Here is a 23,338-nt window from a genome sequence, read left to right as displayed (position 1 = left end):
CCATTCATTAAATACTCCTTCATCTTGTATCTTCTTCCAAAGTGCATCACTTCACACTTATCAAGGTTAAATATCACCTGCCACTGCCCTGTCCATCTGACCAATCCACCCATATTGTCCTGCAACCCACAACCACCTTCTTTGCTATTAACTACCCTACCAATCTTGGTGTCATCTGCAAACTTGCTTACCATTTCCCCCACATTTTCAACTATATCATTTAGGTATATAACAAATAATAAGGATCCCAGTACTGAATCTTGAGGTACACTGCTGAACACTAGCCTCCAGTCACTTGAACAAATTTCTACCACTAACTTTTGTGCTCTATTACTCAGTCAGTTTACTGATCTATCTTGCTAAGTTTTCCTGAATTCCATGTGTTTTAACCTTCTCATTCAGCCTCATATGTGGTACCTGATGAAAAGTTTTCATACATCCATATAAACTAAATCAACTGAACGTCTCTTGTCCACACACGTGATCACATTTCTGAAAGATTCTAACAGATATGTTCGGCATGACCACTGTCTGACAAAGCCATGCTGACTATCCCTAATTAACCCATGCTCTTCCAAGTGGATATTAATTATTTCCTTCAGAATTTTCTCCAATAGCTTCCCTACCATTGATGTCAGACTCACTGGTACGTATTTTCCTCATTTATCTCTATCACCATTCTTTAAAAGTGTACCACATTAGCTGTCCTCCGGTCTTATGGCCAGAGAGGAATTAAAAATGTGTCAGAGCCCCTGCAATTTCCTGCCTTGCATCCCACAGCAGTCTGTTTTTAAGTCCATCAGAGCCTCTAATACTGCCCCATTTCCTATGTCAAGCTGCTCAAGTTCTACACAATCCCTTTTCCTGAATTCCATATGTATATTCTCCTTTTCCAGAATGAAGACTGAAAAGAAGTATTCAGTCAACACTCTTCCAATATAATGCAGCTTCACACACAGGTTCCTCCTTTGGTCACTAACGGACCCTGCTCTTTCCTCGGTTAACCCCTTCCATTTAATACATTTATAAAATATCTTCGAATTCTTCCTAATTCTGCTCGCAAGTTCTTTTCATGCCCACCCATCCCCGTTTTGCTCTTCCAATTGCTTTCTTAAGTTCCCTCTTGCACTTCCTATGTTCCCCTAGGGCTACAGCTGAATTGCTCGCTTTGGACTTATTAAAAGCCTTTCTCTTCTTCCTCATCTAGTCCTGAATTGACCTAGATATCTAGGGTTCTCTCAACTTATTGCTGCTACATTTCTCCCTGAAGCCGACATGCTCCCTCTCCCTGCTCCATAAAGGGGAAGCTGATATACATTGTAGATATATTATTGAACACGACTTCTGATGATGAAGTAGAGAATTCAAATATATGTGACATGCAGTGTGAAGTCATCAACCTAACAAAGACATTAAATGCAACAGACAAGCACCTTGCTCAAATCTAACAATGGACAAGAAGATTTCACTCTCCAAGTATGACAAGAGATAATGATGAAAGGATGCGCTCAAAGGTTTCTAAAAGCATATTGGACATGCAGATATAAATTGCCATGTTAAGATGGATATTGTACAAAGAAAATAGAGGGATGATCCTGCAGGAGTTGAGAGGAGAGATACAAAATTACATCCATGCAAGTCACCAAGAAATTGAATCAAGTCTAAGGAAGGCAAGATTTGTTCCTTTTGTCAAATATGAAGAACATAATCATGGAACACAAAAGCTAGTGCAATGCTTGTAATAAGTAGAAGTTAAGCAATCATCATCTCCACACCATCTCCAGCCAAATGAAAGGGCAAAGGTTGCATGGATGCAGCCAAAGGAATCAAAGAATTTGAACAAACCCAGCACATATGCTCAGCAAGGCCATCTGAGTGGAGGAATATATTTTCTGAAGACAAGGAGAGTAGTCTGCTACACTATACTGTATGTTTTCTTTTGTGTAAAAAGAGATGTTTGGATTGAAATGTAAACATATACAAATATCTGTCTTGGACTGCTGTAGTCAGGTGACCTCCATGGGATATGCACACCACAGGTAGCCATCCTAATGGTGTTTTAACAAGGGGAGTGATGGCCAAATAGTATTATCACTAGACCATGAATCCCGCATGCCAGGTAATGTTCTGGGGACCTGGGTTTGAATCTTGCCACTGTGGAATTTGAATTCAATAAGAATCTGGAATTAAAGATCTGTAATTGAAATCCACTGCTGATGTTTGGGGTTAAATAATAACCTGGTTTACTAATCTCCTTTAGGAAAGGAAACTGCCATTCTTACCCAATCTGAGCCACATATGACTCCAGACCCACAACAATGTGGTTAACTCTTATCTCAAACAGGGAGGGGTAATAAATACTGGCCTACCCACTGATGCCAACATCCTACGAATGAATTTTTTAAAAAAATTCTTTCTGACCATCCTGCTGCTTTGTGAAGACAGATCATTAATTTCCTAAAGGTCACTGGACCTGAAACATTTACTCTGCTCTGCTCTCTCTCCTTCCATAGCTGCTGCCAGGTCTGCTGAGATTCTCCAGCAAATTCTGCTTTTGTTTGATTAGTTTCTAAATTGCTCAGCTATCATATCTCTATAATAGATTTTATCATTTTCCTACTATTGATATGAGGCTAACTCGTGTGTAGTTCCTGGTTAGCTCTTTTCCTCCTTTCTTAAATAGTGGGATAACATTTGTGACCTTTTAAATGCAGACTCTACAGAATGTTGAAAGTTTATCAACAATGCATCGACTATCTCTACAGCCAGTTCTGTGAGCACTCTGGTAGATCAATCTGAGAATTTGTCAACTTTTAAGTTCCATTAATATGTCCAGTTTTTTTTTAACTAATACAAATTTATTTCAGTTCCTTGCCATTACAAGACTCTTAGATCTCTTAATTCTGGGAGATTATTTTACACTGTGAAGGTAGACACAAGGTCGGTACATCACTCTTGTGTCTGTCTTGCTTAGCACTCAGATTGAATGGCAGTAAATACAGATGCTATAAACATAATCTGAACTGCCGCAGCATCACTAAAATAAGGGGCTGTAATTAATCCATTACAAAATGGGAGCTGAGCCCACTTAATCATAGGACAAGTCCCTTGTCAGTGTCTGGAACCAGTAAAACCTGCTCTCTTGTCAAAGGGCAAAGATGCTGGTATAGAATTAGCAGCTGCTGCTAGCAGAATGTCTATTCAGCTTATTAATGATCCACTTGACACACATTTCCCTCAGTCCATCACAATTTAGCAGTGGTGCGGAGATATATGGTGCGACCAATACGGACCTCCTGTCGCCATGGGAGGACATGCGATAAACTCTAACAAATTTGCCTGCAGCCTTGTTGGGTGGTTGGACTCCCTCATTCACTGGCACTCAGTGCCAGATCAAAATATCCGTTATTGGAAAGGGACAGTGAGCCACTGAATGGCTCTGATGGGCAGGTGAAGCTTCAGCTGCCAGGGAACAGCACTTACTTCCATCAACTGGCTACTAGCTCTCTGCACGACTGACAAAATCCTCTTCCACCCACCAGAATGCTGTCCATTGTTGACATATGCCTGTGCATTACATGGATTGCAAACATCAGCCAACAGACACTGCACCATGGAGCTGCAAGTGCTGCCAGACAGCTAGTTACCAGTTATACGCTGCATGATGTTCTCCCTGTTTCAATAAGATCACTTCTCGTTCCTCTAAACCTCAATGAATAAATGACCAACCTGCTCAACCTTTTCTCTTACGATAACCTGCTCAACCTTTCTCTTACGACAACCCATTTATCCATGTAATCAACGTAATGGACCTTTTTACAAACTGCTTCCAATGCAAATACATTCTTCGTTAAGTAAGATGACCAAGACTGCGTACAATACCCCACCTAGTCAGTGCTGTTTCCATCCTGAACAAAAATTACAAATTTAAGAAAAACACAAAACAATGCCTACACAGTTAAAACAAGACTTCACTAGTTGTATATTCTGCTTGCTTTGCAAGAAGGCCAGCATTCCATTTGCCTGCTTATTACATATAATACCTTATTACATATACTACCTGCATGAGAACATTTCTGAATCATGCATGAAGACACTGTTGCAAGAATCCTTTATATTTAATATTGCTAAGTTTTGAAGGATTGTTGAAAAAAGGAATTTATTTCAAGTGTTGTGAACATCCCTGGAGTGCTTTCATTAAAAAAAGACAAATGCAGGTTCTCTGTGGACATTGGAGGTTTTTTTTTCACACAAGCGTTACTACAAAACACATGATGGTGAAAACTGTTTGCTTCACTGTAGACACTGCCGGGACTGTGTTTTGAACATTGACTAGCTTGATAAGATTGTCATTTTCTCTGGTTCAGTTTGACGGAAACCTGATAAGAGCAAACTGAATTGGAGAGAGTGAAAGCAAACTAGTGCGAATGCTGGAAATTGGAAATAAATGTAATGCTGGAGAAACCCAGAAGGTCTGGCAAAATGTGTGGAGAGAAAAAGAGTTAGAATTTCAAGTACAATAGAAATTCTTCAGAACTCTTCTTCTGAAGAGAAGTCAGACAAGATTCGAAATGTTTAACTTTCTATCTCTCTCCACCAATGCTGCCAGACCTGCTTAGTTTCTCCAGCATTCTCTACGTTTATTTGCATTAGAGGGAAGCCTGATAAGAACAAGCTGCCCAGCAGATCTCTCCCATTTCTGAAAAGAACCCTCTCTGCATCAGTTCATTATGAAACATATCTGTCTTTTTGAAAGAATGATTGAAAGAACATCTCAAGATTGCATTGCCTAAGCAAGTTGTGTCTACAAGACTTCAGTGACAACAATGCAATAGTGAATTGACGTTTGCTGAAACATTAGAGCAACAAATTCAGTAACATCTCACGCTTTATACTTTTGCTTTCAAGAATAACTCATTGACCAAAGCAATTTTTTTTCAGAAAGCCAAACTCTACAGATATGTTTTACTTCCTTTTTCCTGAAGAGTACAAGTATACAGTATATGTGTTTTGTATTTACTTTGTAAAATAACCATTTACAATTCTAAACTGCTGATGAATTATATGTTAAATATTATTGCATCTTTATTGAATAAGTCTTGTTTGGATAATAAACCAGAGAATTGATTTATAGATGCAATACTGATTGATAGATCCTTTTGTTTAACAAGTGAATTCTTAGAAGAGTATAAAGGAAGTAGGAGTATACTTAAGAGGGAAATCAGAAGGGCAAAAAGGGGACATGAGATAGCTTTGGCAAATATAATTAAGGAGAATCCAAAAAGTTTTTACAAATACATTAAGGTTTGTGAAGAAACAAAAAAATGGCCTTTACAGTGATAGGTACTTCTTGTCAGATGTAGGAGTTTAAAGAGAGTTTAAGGGTTACTGCGGATTATATCTGCCATAAATGCTGTTGGATGCAAATCTTATCAGATCGAGTAGATCGGTTGGAGAGACAGATAGAAGTGATGAGGAATTTGCAACAGCAACAGTACATGATGGATGGCAGTTATAGGAAGGGGGGATAGTCTCAGATACAGTCACATAGATGGGTTAACTCCAGGGAGGGTGAGAGAGGTCGGCACCGAGGGATTTGTGGATATACCCATTTCAAATAGGTATGCTGTTTTGGAAAATGTAGGGGGTGATGGATTCTCAGGGGAACGTAGTATGAACAGCCAAGTTTCTGGTATTGAGACTGGCTCTAAAGCAACAAGGGGTACGTCGGCTTCCAAGAGATCAATTGTGTCAAGGGATTCTGTAGTCCGAGGTACAGACTACAGAAATGTTTCTGTGGCCAGCAGAAAAAAAGGAGAATGGTGTGTTGTTTCCCTGGTACCAGGATCAAGGATGTCTCAGAGAGGGTGCAGAATGTTCTCACAGGGGAGAGGGGCCAGCAGGAGGTCATTGTCCACATTGGAACCAATGACATTGAAAGGGAAAAGGTTGAGACTCTGAAGGGAGATTAGAGAGAGTTAGGCAAAAATTTAAAAAGGAGGTCCTCAAGGGTAGTAATATCTGGATTACTCCCAGTGCTATGAGCTAGTGAGGGCAGGAATAGGAGGATAGGGCAGATGAATGCATGGCTGAGGAACTGGTGTATGGGAGAAAGATTCACATTTTTGAATGATTGGAATCTCTTTTGTGGTAGAAGTGACCTGCACAAGAGGGACGGATTGCACCTAAATTGGAAGGGGACTAATGTACTATCAGGGAAATTTGCTAGAACTGCTTGGGAGGCTTTAAACTAGTAAGGTGGGGAGTGGGAGCCAGGGAGATAGTGATGAAAGAGTTCGATCTGAGACGGGTACAGCTGCGAACAAAAGTGAGTCAAACAGTCAGGGCAGGCAGGGACAAGGTTGGACTAATACATTAAACTCATTTATTTCAATGCAAGGGGCCTAACAGGGAAGGCAGATGAACTCAGGTATGGTTAGGAACATGGGACTGGGATATCATAGCAATTATGGAAACATGGCTCAGGGATGGGCAGGACTGGCAGCTTAATGTTCCAGGATACAAATGCTATAGGAAGGATAGAAAGGGAGGTAAGAGAGGAGGGGGAGTGGCATTTTTGATAAGGGATAGCATTACAGCTGTGCTGAGGGAGAATATTCCCAGAAATACATCCGGGGAAGTTATTTGGGTGGAACTGAGAAATAAGAAAGGGATGATCACCTTATTGGGGTAGTATTATAGACCCCCCCAATAGTCAGAGGGAAATTGAGAAACAAACTTGTAAGGAGATCTCAGCTGTCTGTAAGAATAATAGGGTAGTTATGGTCGGGGATTTTAACTTTCCAAACATCGACTGGGACTGCCATAGTGTTAAAGGTTTAGATGGAGAGGAATTTCTTAAGTATGTACAAGACAATTTTCTGATTCAGTATGTGGATGTACCTACTACAGAAGGTGCAAAACTTGACCTACTCTTAGGAAATAAGGCAGGGCAGGTGACTGAGGTGTCAGTGGGGGAGCACTTTGGGGCCAGCGACCATAATTCTATTCGTTTTAATATAATGATGGAAAAGGATAGACCAGATCTAAAAGTTGAAGTTCTAAACTGGAGAAAGGCCAATTTTGACGGTATTAGGCAAGAATGTTGAAAGCTAATTGGAGGCAGATGTTCACAGGTACAGGGACAGCTGGAAAATGGGAAGCCTTCAGACATGTGATAATAAGAATCCAGAGAATGTATATATTCCTGTCAGGGTGAAAGGGAAGGCTGGTGAGTATAGGGAATGCTGGATGACAAAAGAAATTGAGGGTTAGGTTAAGAAAAACAAGGAAGCATATGTCAGGTATAGACAGGATAGATCAAGTGAATCCTTAGAAGAGTATAAAGAAAGTAGGAGTATATTTAAGAGGGAAATCAGGAGGGCAAAACAGGGACATGAGATAGCTTTGGCAAATAGAGTTAAGGAGAATCCAGAGGGTTTTTACAAATACATTAAGGACAAAAGGGTAACTAGGGAGAGAATAGGGCCCCTCAAAGATCAGCAAGGCGGCCTTTGTGTGGAGCACAGAAAATGGGGGAGATACTAAATGAATATTTTGCATGAGTATTTACTGTGGAAAAGGATATGGAAGATATAGACTGCGGGGAAATAGATGGTGACATCTTGCAAAATGTCCAGATTACAAAGGAGCAAGTGCTGGATGTCTTGAAATGGTTATAGGTGGATAAATTCCCACAACCTAATCAGGTGTACCCTAGAACTCTGTAGGAAGCAAGAGAAGTGATTGCTAGGCCTCTTGTTGAGATATTTGTATCATTGATAGTCACAGGTGAGGTGCTGGAAGACTGGAGGTTGGCAAATGTGGTGGCACTGTTTAAGAAGGGTGGTAAAGACAAGCCAGGGAACTATCGACCAGTGACCCCGACCTCGGTGGTGGGCAAGTTGTTGGAGGGAATCCTTAGGGACAGGATGTACATGTATTTGGAAAGGCAAGGACTGATTCGGGATAGTCAACATGGCTTTGTGCGTGGGAAAGCACGTCTCACAAATTTAATTGAGTGTTTTGAAGAAGTAACAAAGAAGATTGATGATGGCAGAGCAGTAGTTGTAATCTATATGGACTTCAGTAAGGCGTTCAACAAGGTTTCCCATGGGACACTGATTAGCAAGGTTAGATCTCATGGAATACAGGGAGAACTAGCCATTTGGATACAGAACTGGCTCAAAGGTAGAAGACAGAGGGTGGTGGTGGAGGGTTATTTTTCAAGGTAAAAACAATGACTGCAGATGCTGAAAACCAAATACTGGATTAGTGGTGCTGGAAGAGCACAGCAGTTCAGGCAGCATCCAACGAGCAGTGTTATTTTTCAGACTGGAGGCCTGTGACCAGTGGAGTGCCACAAGGATCAGTGCTGGGCCCTCTACTTTTTGTCATTTACATAAATGATTTGGATGTGAGCATAAGAGGTACAGTTAGTAAGTTTGCAGATAACACCAAAATTGGAGGTGTAGTGGACAGCGAAGAGGGTTACCTCAAATTACAACAGGATCTGGACCAGATGGACCAAAGGGCTGAGAAGTGGCAGATGGAGTTGAATTCAGTTAAATGCGAGGTGCTGCATTTTGGGAAAGCAAGTCTTAGCAGGACTTATATACTTAATGGTAAGGTCCTCGGGAGTGTTACTGAACAAAGAGACCTTGGAGTGCAGGTTGATAGCTCCTTGAAAGTGGGGTTGCAGGTAGATAGGATAATGAAGAAGGCGTTTGTTATGCTTTCCTTTATTGCTCAGAGCATTGAGTACAGGAGTTGGGAGGTCATGTTGCGACTGCACAGGACATTGGTTAGACCACTGTTGGAACATTACGTGCAATTCGGGTCTCCTTCTGATCAGAAAGAAGTTGTGATACTTGAAAAGATTCAGAAAAGATTTACAAGGATGTTGCCAGGGTTGGAGGATTTGAGCTCTAGGGAGAGGCTGAACAAGCTGGGGCTGTTTTCCCTGGAGCATTGGAGGCTGAGGGGTGACCTTATAGAGATTTACAAAATTATGAGGGGCATGAATAGGGTAAATAGGCAAAGTCTTTTCCCTGGGGTCAGGGAGTCCAGAATGAGAGGGTATAGGTTTAGGGTGGGAGAGGAAAGAGTTAAAAGCGACCTACAGGGCAACTTTTTCACACAGAGGGTGGTATGAGCTGCCAGAGGATGTGGTGGAGGTTGATACAATTGCAACATTTAAGGGGCATTTGGATGGTATATGAATAGAAAGGGTTTGGAGGGATATAGGCAGGTGGGACTAGATTGGCTTGGGATATCTGGTTGGCATGGACAGTTTGACCGAAGGGTCTGTTTCCCTGCTGTACGTCTCTACGAATCTGTGAATCTAATTGATATGGATAACATAAATTAATTGGTTATCACGATAACTGGAAAAATTATTTATACTGTACATTGTGACCCATAGAGCAGTTGGATTATAGAAACAGTGCACTCCCCGATTCAGTTGTGATAACATTTAGATCCTTCAGTACCACATTATACAGTAGTCTTCCCTCATATTAATAATATTTTGCTTTCATATTTGTTCCATGAAAAAGTGAACCTCACACTACCCCAAATTATACACAATTGTATCCATTTTCAGACCATTTGTCCTCCTTACAGCCTCCTTTCCTACCTATCTGAGGCCCAATGGCACACATTAGGCTAACTGACCTATCTCTAGTTTCCTGCTCTCGATTTCCTTTCCTGAACACCAAATCTCAAGCCGGCATTACCCTCCAAGCTATGTACTGTACCGACATCAGAGCTGCTGGCTGCAAGTGTCAGAACATGTGACATGGTTTCTTTCTCAAATGGCTTCATAGCTCTCACTCTTCTTCATTGTGGTGGTGGCTGTCCAGGGAATGATTCTTGGATATCTGAAACCAGAAAATCAGAAGGAAAGGATTGGGTTGAGTGCAGGGAGTCTAGGGTCATTGGATCCAAAGATTGACTTCATTTTGTTAGAAGTATGTAGGTAAATTGGGGTTTTAGAAGGAACATAAGGCAGAAACATACCGTCAGCAGCATTGGATGAAATGACTTCCATGACATGAGTGTCCTCCAATAAGCTCTGATGATGCAAACATGCCTATTGTGCCTTGGCCTTTTGCCTGTATTATGAGAACACTTTCAATGTTCCTGCCTTCACAGAACAGCTAGAGAAATGCACAAGCAGAGGGAATTGGATATGGGGTTGATCCTAATAGAAAATGTATGCATATGAGGAGCAGTATCTGAATATACAGCTTGAGCTCAACTTTCAGGGGTTGCTGATGGATGAGTGATGCTGGTGAGGTGCATTAACAAGTTTCAGAGACTTAGTGGAGTGATGTCCTTGGAGAAGGACTTCTCTGATCTTGACCATTCGCCTAAAGTCATCAAACGTTTTTGCAGCACTGTTGCCAGGGTGTCACGGCAACACATGACCTCTATGGTCCCCAGCTCCCAATTTTCTTCAGAGGGTGGTTCTTCAGGACCTCTTTACGACCCTAATGGAAAAACCAACTCTCTTCTTGTTGACCTCCTGAACTAAGGCTTCCATCTCCACATATGAGAACCTGGGCGCCCTCATCTTGCCTGCTGCTCCATTCAGTGTCCTTCTCCTTACAGCCCTTTACATTGCACATTACAGTCCACAGCAGCTTCTGTACATTCAGTGCAACTCCTTTTTAAATTAGGCAGGTTACCTATAAAAATTGCAGGTTAACTGGAATGACTCGATCCTCTGTTGAACGTTTGCAGCACAGGTCATGCTCGGCAAAACACTACAATCATTCAAATAAGAAAACATCACAAAGTCACTAAATTTGAACACTAATCCCCTCCATGGCTGCATAGCTTGTTTGTGAATCACGACCTCCAAGTCGTAAAACAAAGGCAAATCAATGTTTTGAGCACAGAATACAAAAGCCAGGGCTAGTATGCTGAACATGCATTAAGACCCATTCCCTCCACCCACAAACCCAAAGTACAGGACAAAATCAAACTCTAGACATTGATTACCAGAAGGCAGAAATAAGATTAGCAAACAAACCCAAAGCCAGAGGAGGGAAAAAACTTTACAATGAGTGGTTAGAATTTGGAATACAATGAACGATGGATTGGTGCACACAGATCTGAGTCTAGCCTTCAAAATGGAATTGAACAATAATCCAAAGGAGAAACAATTGCAGGTGATATGTGAAAAGAGCAGCAGAGTGCGACTCACAGGATCATTCTTCAATACAGCAAACATCATAGACACCCTCCTGATCAAATACTCACCAAATTAGCAAGTTTATGAGAGTGATGGCTCGGATATTACGAGTTTTAAACAAGTGAATAATTGAATGAGTTTGTTTACTTTTAGCCTTCATGTCTTCGAGCTGGAAAGAAAACAAAGGATTTAGTATCATTGCTCATTACTAGAAAGTATCCATTGTGATATTTATTTCGATTCATTCACACTGGGGATAACTGATCCAGAAAGGTCATTTGAAAACAGTTCAGTATATACTCTGACATTTGCAGCTTCGTTCTCTCCTCCACCCCTGATCATGCACCATCTGAAGATAAGAGAAGTGGGACTAGGTATGAACAGAATAAAACCCCCATACAGAACCATGTTGTATGTGTTTGATCTTCATTTAGGTACAAAAACAGGTTCACTTTGGAAACTGTATGCATCTTCAGAAAATACTGTGATATGATCATCTAAGGTGTTGGTCCAAAATTATTGAAGAGACAAAAGAGTAATGAATGGATCTGTAGCTCAACAGCATGCGACATTATAATATTTCATGTTGATTTGATTTGTTCTTGGGAAAAGGGTATTATAGCAAGTCTAGCATTCCTACTTCCCCGTGAGAAGGTGACAGTGAAATACCTTCTTGACCTGTTGCCAACTATTTGCTATAGGTACACTACACCAAGGGCAGTATGGGTTGGGCAAGAAATGTTGACCTAATCTGTGACAGCCGTATCCTATGGCAGACTTTGAACAAAATTGTCCTATTGGTGGAGAGAAAAAGGAGCTGAGTATTCTAGGATTTTGACCTCGTGACATTCAAGGACCAGTAATTTGCAAAATATAACATAAAGATGAAAAATGCTGGAGAAACTCAAACAGGTCTGGTAGAAGCAATGGTGAATGAAACAAAGTTAATGTTTTGATTCCAATATAGCTCCTCTCCAGAACTGGCAATTTAAAAAACATTCATGGGATCTTCCATCCTTTATTGTCCTGGATGAGATGGTGGTGAGCTGCCTTCATGATTTACGAGAGTCCTTAGCATTTAGGGACACTCACAGTACTGTTAGAAAGGGAATGACAATATTTTTACTGAAAGGGAAGATGGCAAGATATTGTGGCGTAAGGACGTGTATTGACTGCCACAGAATTCTTAGTCACTGACCTGCTCTTATAGCAACTGTATTTATATGGTTGGTTCAGTTCAGTTTCAGGTCAAAGTAACTCTCATAATTGAGCAAGGGTAAAGCCATTGAACATCAAGGAACAGTGGTTAGATTCTGTCCATTTGGAAACAGTTATATCTTGCACTTGTGAGGCACAAATAATATGTGGCATAAATAATACTTGCCATTTATCAGCCCAAGCTTGACGTTGTCTAGGCCTTGCTACATATGGACATGGTTTGCTTCAATATCTGAGGAGTAGCAAATGGAGCTAATCATTGTACAAACATCAGTGATCACCCCTACTTCTAATGATGGAGGGTAGTTCACTGATGAAGGAACTGAATGAAGATGGTTGGGGCAAGGACATTATTGTGAAGAAATCATATTGGCTCTTCTGGTGTCATGGCAGCATTCCTGCCTCTGAGCCAGGGGGCCTGGGTTCAATTCCCACCTGCTCTAGAGGTGTGTAATAACATGGCTGAACATGTTAATCAGAAAACATCTAAACGGAGGAACTCCTGTTATGATGCAGGAGAAAATTGCTGCAGATACTGGAATGTGCACTGAAAACAAAAAATGCTGGAAATCTCCGCGGTTAGAGACAAAAAAACTGCAGATGCTGGAATCCAAAGTAGACAGGCAGGAGGCTGGAAGAACACAGCAAGTCAGGCAACATCAGGAGGTGGAGAAGTCGACGTTTCAGGAGTAACCCTTCTTCAGGATAGTGAGTCAGGCAGCATTCTTGGAAAGACAGCAAGCTAACATTTTGAGTTCAGATGACTCTTCATCAGAGCTCCTGTTATGATGCCTTGGACTGAGATGATTGACCTCCAACAAATACAACCTCTCCCTCTGTGCTAGATTTGATTCAAATTGGAGAAATTTTCCCCTCTCATTCCCACTGATATCAAACTCAGAATTCAAAAGGCAGTCATTTTTATCCCACCTCTGGATTTCAGCTTTTATGTCTATGTTTGGACCAAGGCTGCAATAAATTCAAGAGTCTGGTGGCCTTGACAGCAAGTTATTCCTTAGCAAGTACTACTTGGTAGTACTGTTGAAAACCCTTTCTAGCAATTAGCTGATGATCAAGAGTTGATTGATAGAGTGGCAACTAGCAGGGTTGGACCATGCTCCAAATGAGTGGCTTCATACATTTTCATGTGTTTGGCCTGAGGTCATCAGTTTTTAACCTCTGGTTCAAGAAGTCTTGGCAAGTTAATGCTGTGCATCTTTAGGTGGTTCATAATGCTGCTACTGTGTCCTAATGGCTGAAGGAATGAATTTTTAATTAGTGGGTGGGAAGGTTAGTCAAGTACATTTCTTTGTCCTCAATAGTATCAAGTTTCATAGTATTGTTGGAACTGTACTCATTAAGGTAACTCCATCACAACTTATTATTTATGCCATGGTAGACAGGTTTTGGAATGTCAGGTGATGAGTTGCCCACCACAGAAATCTCAGCCTCTGACATGCTCTTTCAGCCACAATATTTATACAACTAATCAAAGTTTCTATTCATGGAGCCCCAGGATATGGAGGATTCACTATAAAAAGTAATTTCATTGTTAGAAGTTGTTCTGCCTAATATTTGACTGGAAATGATTTAATATTAGGTTAATTTAGATTATATATAACATCGTGCAGAATCCAAACTGTGCCACTTGTGGTTTATTGAAGTTCACCAGACTGACAGACATTTCTATTTTTTCACTACCGCATACAATAAAACTTGTTTCTATTAGTTGGATGGCGTATACTTCATCAATATAATGTAGATAGATAAACAGACTCAAGAAAGTAGTGAGAATTTATCTGGGAGCATATATAAACAATCAAATACTTATTTGGCGTACTGTAATGTAATGCATGTCTTTATTGTGGGCGGCACGGTGGCACGGTGGTTAGCACTGCTGCCTCACAGCGCCAGAGACCTGGGTTCAATTCCCGCCTCAGGCGACTGACTGTGTGGAGTTTGCACATTCTCACCATGTCTGCGTGGGTTTCCTCCGGGTGCTCCAGTTTCCTCCCACAGACCAAAAATGTGCAAGTCAGGTGAATTGGCCATGCTAAATTGCCCATAGTGTTAGCTAAGGGGTAAATGTAGGGGTATGGGTGTGTTGCGCTTTGGCGGGTTGGTGTGGACTTGTTGGGCCGAAGGGCCTGTTTCCACACTGTAAGTAATCTAATCTTGATGGAAAGATGCACAAGTGACCTAAATCCTTTTAACTGAAGACAAATGTTCTCCACTGGGCCAACAATTTTATCCACTGTATATGTATACAGTTCAATCCCATGGCTGTGATCAAATTGCAGTTCAGACAGGATGACTGGCCTTCACGAGAAACAATAAAGAAAATGGTAACAAGCCATATAAACCATATTTGGTCTCTAATTTGAACATTTTATTGTACTACTGTTGTCTTCAGAACCTAAGGATGCTCATGTCTCATTACCACATGATGAATCCTGTTGGAAAGTGAACCTTTACTTTTGGTAAAGATTGAATTAGGCCTTGTTGTGATATTCTTGATGGTCAAATAAACTGATAGCACTCACTACGCGGACTCTGACTTTAAAAACAGAAGGAGTAATGTGAAAAAAATTGATAATAAAGAGCAGACAGATATTAAATAGCTGAATTAACAAACAGTAAATAAATATTATACTATATATCAATACCTCAAGATCGCTGAAGAGAACATCTGGAGGAGTGATACCATTTTTCTTGGCAGCACGTCGGAGTAGTCCTTCAGCTTCCTTTATCCTGCTGTTTATCAGCAACCAGCGTGGAGATTCAGGAATAAACCTGGAATTAAAAGCATTTTGTTTTAAATAAAGAATATGAATGTCATACAAATGATTTGACTAGCTACTACTAATATTAAAGTACTCCTTAAGAATCATTATCAACTTATAAGAGACAATGGCACAGGACTCACAATGCCAGGAGCCTGGGTTTAATCCCAGCCTCAGGCAAATGTGTGGAGTTTACACATTCTGCATGGGTTTCCTCCAGATGCTCCAGTTTCCCTCCATAGTCCAAAGATGTGTAGGTTAGATGGATTGGCCATAGGAAATGCCGGATTACATAGATAGAGTGGGATTTTGGGCTGAATGGCCTATATCCACACTGTAGGAATTCTATGATTCTAAGCTTTGGAAGGAAAGAAAACCTGGAGGAAAGCAAAGAACTTTGTGAGTAAAGTCCAACATCTTGGATGTAATGACAGAAAGTGGTTTTGGACAAGAACAATCATTCTGCGTCCGAGAAGTATCAAACAGTAAGTAATTTCTTGTTTTCTCACAAGATGGTGACTAGTTTTCTGGTATGATTCCGTAAGAGTCTGTTACATTGATATACCAAAGTATATATTTAATATCAAGAGTATAGAATTCCTGATGAAGGGTTTATACCTGAAATATCGATTCTCCTGCTCTTCGGATGCTGCCTGACCTGCTGTGCTTTTCCAGCACAACACTTGCGACTCTGATCTCCAGCATCTGCAGTCCCTACTTTCCTCTATATATTTACTATAAATGTATATAACGACTTGATGTCACAACTTACAGAGTTGGTCTCCATGTTGTAAGGAAGATACTTGTCTGAGGGGATGTGCAGAGAAGACCCATTAGACCCCTTTTTGGGATGAGGAGATTGCCTCATAAGGAGATAGATTCCACAGAGTTTGGAAGAATAATGAGCGATCCCACTGAGACATATAAAAATTAAAGCAATTAAAAAGGTAGACGCTTTCTTTGGCTGGGAAGTCAAGAACTAGGGGTCACAGTATAAGAATAAGGAGTGACCTTTCCAGGACAGTGGATCAGGTGAAATTTCTTCACTCTAAGCATTTTGAACAATTCAAAAGCTCTACCTCAGATGGCTTTGGAAACACAGTCATTGAAAATAAGATTGACAGTTTTTTTGATATTAAGGATATCAGTTGATATGGTACTACTGCAGAAAAGTGGAGTGGATTGTAGAAGATCAGCTGTAATTGTTGAATGGCAGAATGGAGTGCAAGTGCCCAGGTGTCAATTCTGGCTGAGTAAAACAAGCTTGCTGCATCCCTCTTGTTTTAAATTCTAACTTTCCAATAAATGTATTTACACTTTCTGTCACTTAGGATTCAAAAAAGATTCTTTGTTGAAGTGTTAAAGTTTGATTATCAAACCTTGAGCCTGTTTTGATGGACTTTATCTCAGAATCATGTTGTTGGAATTGGTTTCTAACTGGGCAGTAATCTCAATGAAAAACCACCTCCTCATGGTAATCCAACAGGTTTAATTGGAAGCACTAGCTTTCGGAGTGCTGCTCCTTCATCAGGTGGTTGTGGAGTACATGATTGTAAGTCAGAATTTATCGCAAAAAATTTACAGTGTGATGTAACTGAAATTATACATTGAAAAATACCTTGATTGTTGTTAAGTCTCTCATCTGTTAGAATGACCATGATAGTTTCACTCCTTTCATATGTAAATTGCAAAACTTTTTTTTTAAAGTTACATTTTCAAGTGAACTTTAACAATTGGTGTCAGCCCAGATAATGTATTGGGTATAGCACCTCTATGTGCTGCTGTCTGTGCCATAATGTTTTAGACTGATTCTAATCTAAAAAATGAATTAACAGAATCTTACATGGATTCATGCAGTTTTTGAGCAAAGTACATTGTAACTCTGCAAGTACAAATTCACCCCACAAACTTAGATGTGTATGTGTGCATGTGGTTGTGTGTGTATGGGGAGGGGTGTGGGTGTGGGTGTAGTGAGAGTGCATGTGTGTGTGTGCGTGTGTGTGTGTAAAGGGATCTACATCTGTGAGAGGGCACATATGTGATTGTGTGTGTCTGTAGGATTGCGTGTGTGTGTGTGTGTGCGCGCGCGTGTGCCTGTGTGTGTGTGTGTACAAGTGCGCGCGCGCGTGTGTGTGTGTATATACGAGTGCATGTGTTTAGGAGTGTGTGTGCGTACAGTGCAATGGGGTCACCCATAATGTGACATGAACCCAAGTTCCCGGTTGACGCCCTCCCTATGGGTACCAAACTTAGCTATCAGCCGCTGCTCGGCCACTTTTCGCTGCTGCCTGTCCCGAAGTCCACCTTGGAGGATGGTCACCTGAAGGTCCGAGGTCGAATGTCCTGGACCGCTCAAGTGTTCTCCGCTGAAGTGGGAGGGAACACTCCTGTTTGTCGATTGTTGTGTGGTGCCCATTTATCCGTTGCCGTAGCCTCTGCTCAGTTTCCCCAATGTACCATGCCTCCGGGCATCCTTGCCTGCAGCGTATGAGACAGACAACATTGGCTGTGTCGCACGAGTACCTGCTACACACACGGTGGGAGGTGTCCCCACATGTAATGGTGGTGTCCACGTCCACACTCTGACTCGTCTTGCAGCGCCTACCGTGACAGGGTTGTATGAAGTTGTCCTGAAAGCTGGGCAGTGTGCTACGAACAATGATCTGTTTGAGGTTTGGTGGTTGTTTAAAGGTGAGCAGTGGAGGTGTGGGGAAGGTCTTGGCAAGGTGCTCTTCCTCATCGATAATGTGTTGCAGGCTGCGAAGAACATGGCGTAGTTTTTCGGCTCCTGGGAAGTACTGGACAACGAAGGGTATCCTGTTGGTTGCAGCTTGTGTCTATCTCCTGAGGAGGTCATTGCAGTTCCTTGCTGTGGTTGATGAGTTGAGCATCGTATCTCATTCTTGTGAGGGCAACCCTGAGTACTTCCAAGTGCCCGTCATGTTCCTCCTCATCTGAACAGATCCTGGGTATGTGTCGGGCTTGTCCATAGCAGATGGGTGTTTTACTATGTTTTGGGTGGAACCTGGAGAAGTGTAGAATTGTGAGGTTATCCGTGGGTGTGTGGTAGAGTGAGGTGTTGAGGTGACCATCCTTGATGGAGATCTGTGTCCAAGAATGAGACAGATAATAGAGAGTAGTCCATGGTGAGTTTGACCATGGGATGAAATTTGTTGATATCACTGTGTAGTTTTATCAGTGACTCCTTGCCATGGGTCCAGAGGAAGAAAATGTCGTCAATGTACCTGGTGTATAGTGTTGGTTGGAGGTCCTGCATAGAGAAGAAGTCTTTTTCAAACTTGTGCAGAAAATGTTGGCACATTGGGGTGCAAATTTGGTCCCCGTGGCTGTTCCATGTGCCTGGATGAAGAACTGGTTGTCAAAGGTGAAGACGTTGTGATTGAGGAGAAAGCGAATGAGTTGTAGGACGGTATTTGGAGATTGGCAGTTGTTGGTGTTGAGTACTGAGGCTGTTGCCACGATGCCATCATTGTGGAGGATGCTGGTGTAGAGTGTGGTAATGTCCATTGTGACGAGGAATGTTCCCGGTTCCACTGGTCTGTGGGTGCTGAGTTTCTGTAAGAAATCCATAGTGTCGCAATAGAAGCTGGGGATCCTCTGCACAATGGGTTTCAAGATGTTTTTGACATAGCCAGAGACGTTGTCACACAGGGTTCCATTGTCTGACACGATGGGACATCCTGGTGTATTGACTTTGTGTATCTTCAGAAGGCAGTAGAAGTCGCCTATGCAAGAACTACATGGGATGAGGACGCATGGGGAACTCTGAAGGACTGCATCTAAAGTCTTGATCAACGTGGTTAGTTCACGGGTGTGTTCTTTGATCAGATTTGCAAGTAGTTGCCTGTAGTGCTCCTGGTTGTTCAGTTGTCAGTACACTTCCTTGCAGTAATCTGTTCTACTCTGAATGATGATGGCTCCTCCTTTATCTGCTGGTTTGATAACAATGCTGTGATTGGTTTTGAGAGTATGGATGGCATTGTTTTGTGATCGGGTGATGTTTTGCTCTATCTTGTGAATGTGGCTGATGAATCTGGCATTGACATACTTCCTGAGGGTTTGAGCATACATGTCAAGCCAGGGCAGTGGCCCTTCAGTGGGGTCCAAGTTGACTCTTTCTTTGGTCGCTCCTCTATGGATCCCTACGGTGACTGTTCTGGTTTGTCAGTGGGCTCATTGGGATCACTGGAATCATCCTGAAAGAATGAGTGGGCGGCACGGTGGCACAGTGGTTAGCACTGCTGCCTTTCAGCGCCAGAGACCCAGGTTCAATTCCCGCCTCAAGAGAGACTCTGTGTGGAGTTTGCACATTCTCCCCGTGTCTGCGTGGTTTCCTCTTGGTGCTCTGGTTTCCTCCCACAGTCCAAAACTGTACAGGTCAGGTGAATTGGCCGTGCAAATTGCCCATAGTATTAGGTGAAGGGGTAAATTTAGGGGGTGGGTTGCGCTTCAGCAGGTCGGTGTGGACTTGTTGGGCCGAAGGGCCTGTTTCCGCACTGTAAGTAATCTAATCTAGTTCCCGGAGTCTCACTCATTTGATGAATTCCTCCATGTCTGCTGCAAGAACCATGGGATCCATTTTGGTAGTGGGGCAGAAATTGAGACCTGCTCAGGACTTCAATCTCTTCCAGTTGAAGGGTGTGGTCCGATAAGTTGACAATTGACTTCCCCTCAGTGATAACATGATCCACTGTGGTGCCATGTTGGGTTTTGCTACTACTGATAAAAATGCCAAGTTTCTCCAGTTTTTTGTTCTTCGTGTGCATGCACGTGGTGTAGTTGGTCTGTAACCTGAGGTTGTGTGATTTTTAACTTTGTACACCCCAGTCCAAACCGGCATCTCCAAATCCTCACTGTAGAACCTACTTGATTTTAAATGCACTGTTTTCAATCAGATAAAGTTGGATGAGTGTTGTAATGGCCTAGTGATGGATGTCATAGAACATAGAACAGTACAGCGCAGTACAGGCCCTTCGGCCCTCGATGTTGCGCCGCTCTGTCATACTAATCTGAAACCCATCCCACCTACACTATTCCATGTATGTCCATATGCCTGTCCAATGACGACTTAAATGCACTTAAACTTGGCGAATCTACTATCGTTGTAGGCAAAGCATTCCATACACTTACTACTCTCTGAGTAAAGAAACTACCTTTCACATCTGTCTTATACCTACCTCCTCTCACTTTAAAGTTGTGCCCCCTCCTGTTTGCCGTCCCCATACTTGGAAAAAGGCTCTCCCTGTCCACCCTATCTAACCCTCTGATTATCTTATATGTCTCTATTAAGTCACCTCTCAACCTTCTTCTCTCTAACGAGAACAGCCTCAAGGCCCTCAGCCTTTTCTCGTAAGACATTCCTTCAATACCAGGCAACATCCTAGTAAATGTCCTCTGCACCCTTTCCAAAGCTTCCACATCATTCTTACAATGCAGTGACCAGAACTGTACACAATACTCCAAGTGTGGCCGTACCAGAGCTTTGTACAGCTGCAGCATAACCTCCTGGTTCCGGAACTCAATCCCTCTCTTAAGAAAGGCCAAGACACTGTATGCCTTCTTAACAACCCTGTAAATCTACGTGGCAACTTTCAGGGATCTGTGTACATGGACACTGAGATCTCTCTGCTCATCTGCACTCTCAAGAATCTTACCATTAGCCCAGTACTTTGCATTCCGATTACTCTGTCCAAAGTGTATCACCTCACACTTGCCCACATTAAACTCCATTTGCCACCTCTCAGCCCAGCTCTGCATCCTATCTATGACTCTCTGCAACCTACTCCACCCTTCGTCACTATCCAGAACTCCACCAACCTTAGTGTCGTCCGCAAATTTACTAACCCTTCTAAGCCCTCATCCAGGTCATTTATAAAAATGACGAACAGCAATGGACCCAACACTGACCCTTGCGGTACGACGCTAGTAACTGAACACCAAGATGAACATGCTCCATCAACTACAACCCTCTGTTTTCTTTCAGCAAGCCAGTTACTGATCCAAACTGCTATGTCTCCCACAATCCCATTCCTCCGCATTTTGTATAATACCCTACTGTGGGGAACCTTATCGAACGCCTTGCTGAAATCCATATACACCACAGTAAACCGGTTTACTCTCATCTACCTGTTTGGTTACTTGTCAAAAAAGTTAATAAGATTCGTTAGGCACGACCTACCCTTCACAAAACCATGCTGACTGTCCCTGATCAGATTATTCTTTTCTAGATGGTTATAAATCCTATCTCTTATAACCTTTTCCAACACTTTACAAACAACTGAAGTGAGACTCACTGGTCTGTAATTACTAGGGTTGTCTCTACTACCCTTTTTGAACAAGGGAACCACATTTGCTATCCTCCAGTCCTCAGGCACTATTCCTGTAGACAATGATGATTTGAAGATCAATGCCAAAGGCTCGGCAATCTCTTCCCTTGCTTCCCAGAGGATCCTAGGATAGATCCCATCTGGCCCAGGGGACTTATCTATTTTCACACTCTGCAGTACTTCTAATACCTCTTTCTTGTGAACCTCAATCTCTTCTAGTCTAAACGCAAGTAACTCTGTATCTTCCTCGCCAACATTTTCATTTTCTATAGTGAACACTGTCGAAAAATATTTATTTAGTGCTTCCCCTATCTCCTCTGACTCCACACACAACTTCCCACTATTATCCTCGATTGGCCCTAATTTAACTCTCATCATTCTTTTATTCCTGACATACCTATGGAAAACCTTAGGGTTAATCCTGATCCTATCTGCCAACAACTTCTCATGTCTCCTCCTGGCTATTCTGAGCTCTCTTTTTAAGGTCTTTCCTGACTTCCTTGTAACCCTCAAGCACCCTAGCTGAGTTTTCACATTTTGTTCTAACATAAGCCTTCTTCTTCTTCTTGACCAGGGATTCCACTTCCTTAGTAAACCACGGCTCATGCGTTCTATATCTTCCTCCCTGCCTGACAGGTACATACTTATCTCGGACACACAGGAGCTTTTCCTTGAATAAGCTCCACATTTTTAATGTGCTCATCCCCTGCAGTTTCCTTCCCCATTCTACACTTCCTAAATCTTTCCTTATTGCATTGTAATTTCCCTTCCCCCAGCTGTAACTCTGGCTCGGTGGAGTACACCTATCCCTTTCCATCACTAAAGTAAACCTGACAGAATTGTGATCGCTGTCTCCAAAGTGCTCACCTACTTCCAAATCTAACACCTGGCCAGGCTCGTTACCCAGTACTAAATCTAAAGTGGCTTCGCCCCTTGTTGGCCTGTCCACATACTGTGTCAGAAAGCCCTCCCGCACACATTGGACAAAAACTGACCCATCTATAGTACTTGTACTGTAGTGATACCAGTCAATATTTGGATAGTTGAAGTCCCCCATGACAACTACCCTGTCTCTCTCACTCCTATCGAGAATCATCTTTGCTATCCTTTCCTCTACATCTCTGGGACTATTCAGAGGCCTATAGAAAACCCCCAGCATGGTGATTTCACCTTTCCTGTTTCTAACTTCAGCCTATACTACCTCAGTTAATGAGTCCCCAAACATCCTTTCTACAACTGTAATATTGTCCCTGATCAACAATGCCACACCTCCCCCTCTTTTACCATCTTTTCTGTTCTTACTGAAACATCTGACTCCCGGAACCTGCAACAACCATTCCTGTCCCTGATCTATCCATGTCTCCGTAATGGCCACAACATCGAAGTCCCAGGTACCAACCCACGCTGCCAGTTCACCCACTTTATTTCGGATGCTCCTTGCGTTGAAGTACACTCACTTCAATCCAATTACTTTGTGTGCAGTGAAGGTGAAGATGGTTCCGCTGAACACTTAGTTTCACATAAACATGGAAAGAACTGTGGATGATGTAAATCAAAAATGAAAACAGAGGTTGCTGGAAAAGCTCAGCAGGTTTGGCAGAGTCTGTGAAGAGAAATCAAAATTAATGGTTCAGATCTGGTGACCCTTCCTCACATTCCAGTCAAGGAGCCATCACTGCATCTCTTTAATTCACTGTCCCTATCCTAATCTTCATCCAAGAAGTACTCTCTAAATTTTCTTCTTGATAGGAATCAATGACAAAAAGCAATGGGAATAAAAGTTCTTACTT

The 23,338-nt window shown here is 42.1% G+C and overlaps 1 protein-coding gene across 2 annotated transcripts in view; it reads right to left on the bottom strand.

Annotated features, from left to right (window-relative positions):
- Positions 1–23,338, bottom strand: part of LOC140492000 (organic cation/carnitine transporter 2-like) — a 126,221-nt gene that overhangs the window by 37,483 nt on the left and 65,400 nt on the right. For both annotated transcript variants that reach the window (XR_011963463.1, XM_072590577.1), the window contains exons 5-6: positions 15,085–15,211; positions 11,269–11,369 (exon numbers count right to left, since the gene is read on the bottom strand). Coding sequence is in view for 1 of the 2 variants with exons in the window: in XM_072590577.1 (XP_072446678.1) it covers positions 11,269–11,369; positions 15,085–15,211 (228 nt within the window). In the remaining variant the exon portion in view is untranslated. The remainder of the gene's footprint in view (positions 1–11,268; positions 11,370–15,084; positions 15,212–23,338) is intronic.

This window comes from Chiloscyllium punctatum, chromosome 20, assembly GCF_047496795.1.
Source record: "Chiloscyllium punctatum isolate Juve2018m chromosome 20, sChiPun1.3, whole genome shotgun sequence".
NCBI lineage: Eukaryota > Metazoa > Chordata > Chondrichthyes > Orectolobiformes > Hemiscylliidae > Chiloscyllium > Chiloscyllium punctatum.
This window is presented reverse-complemented; position numbering and strand designations above follow the sequence as displayed.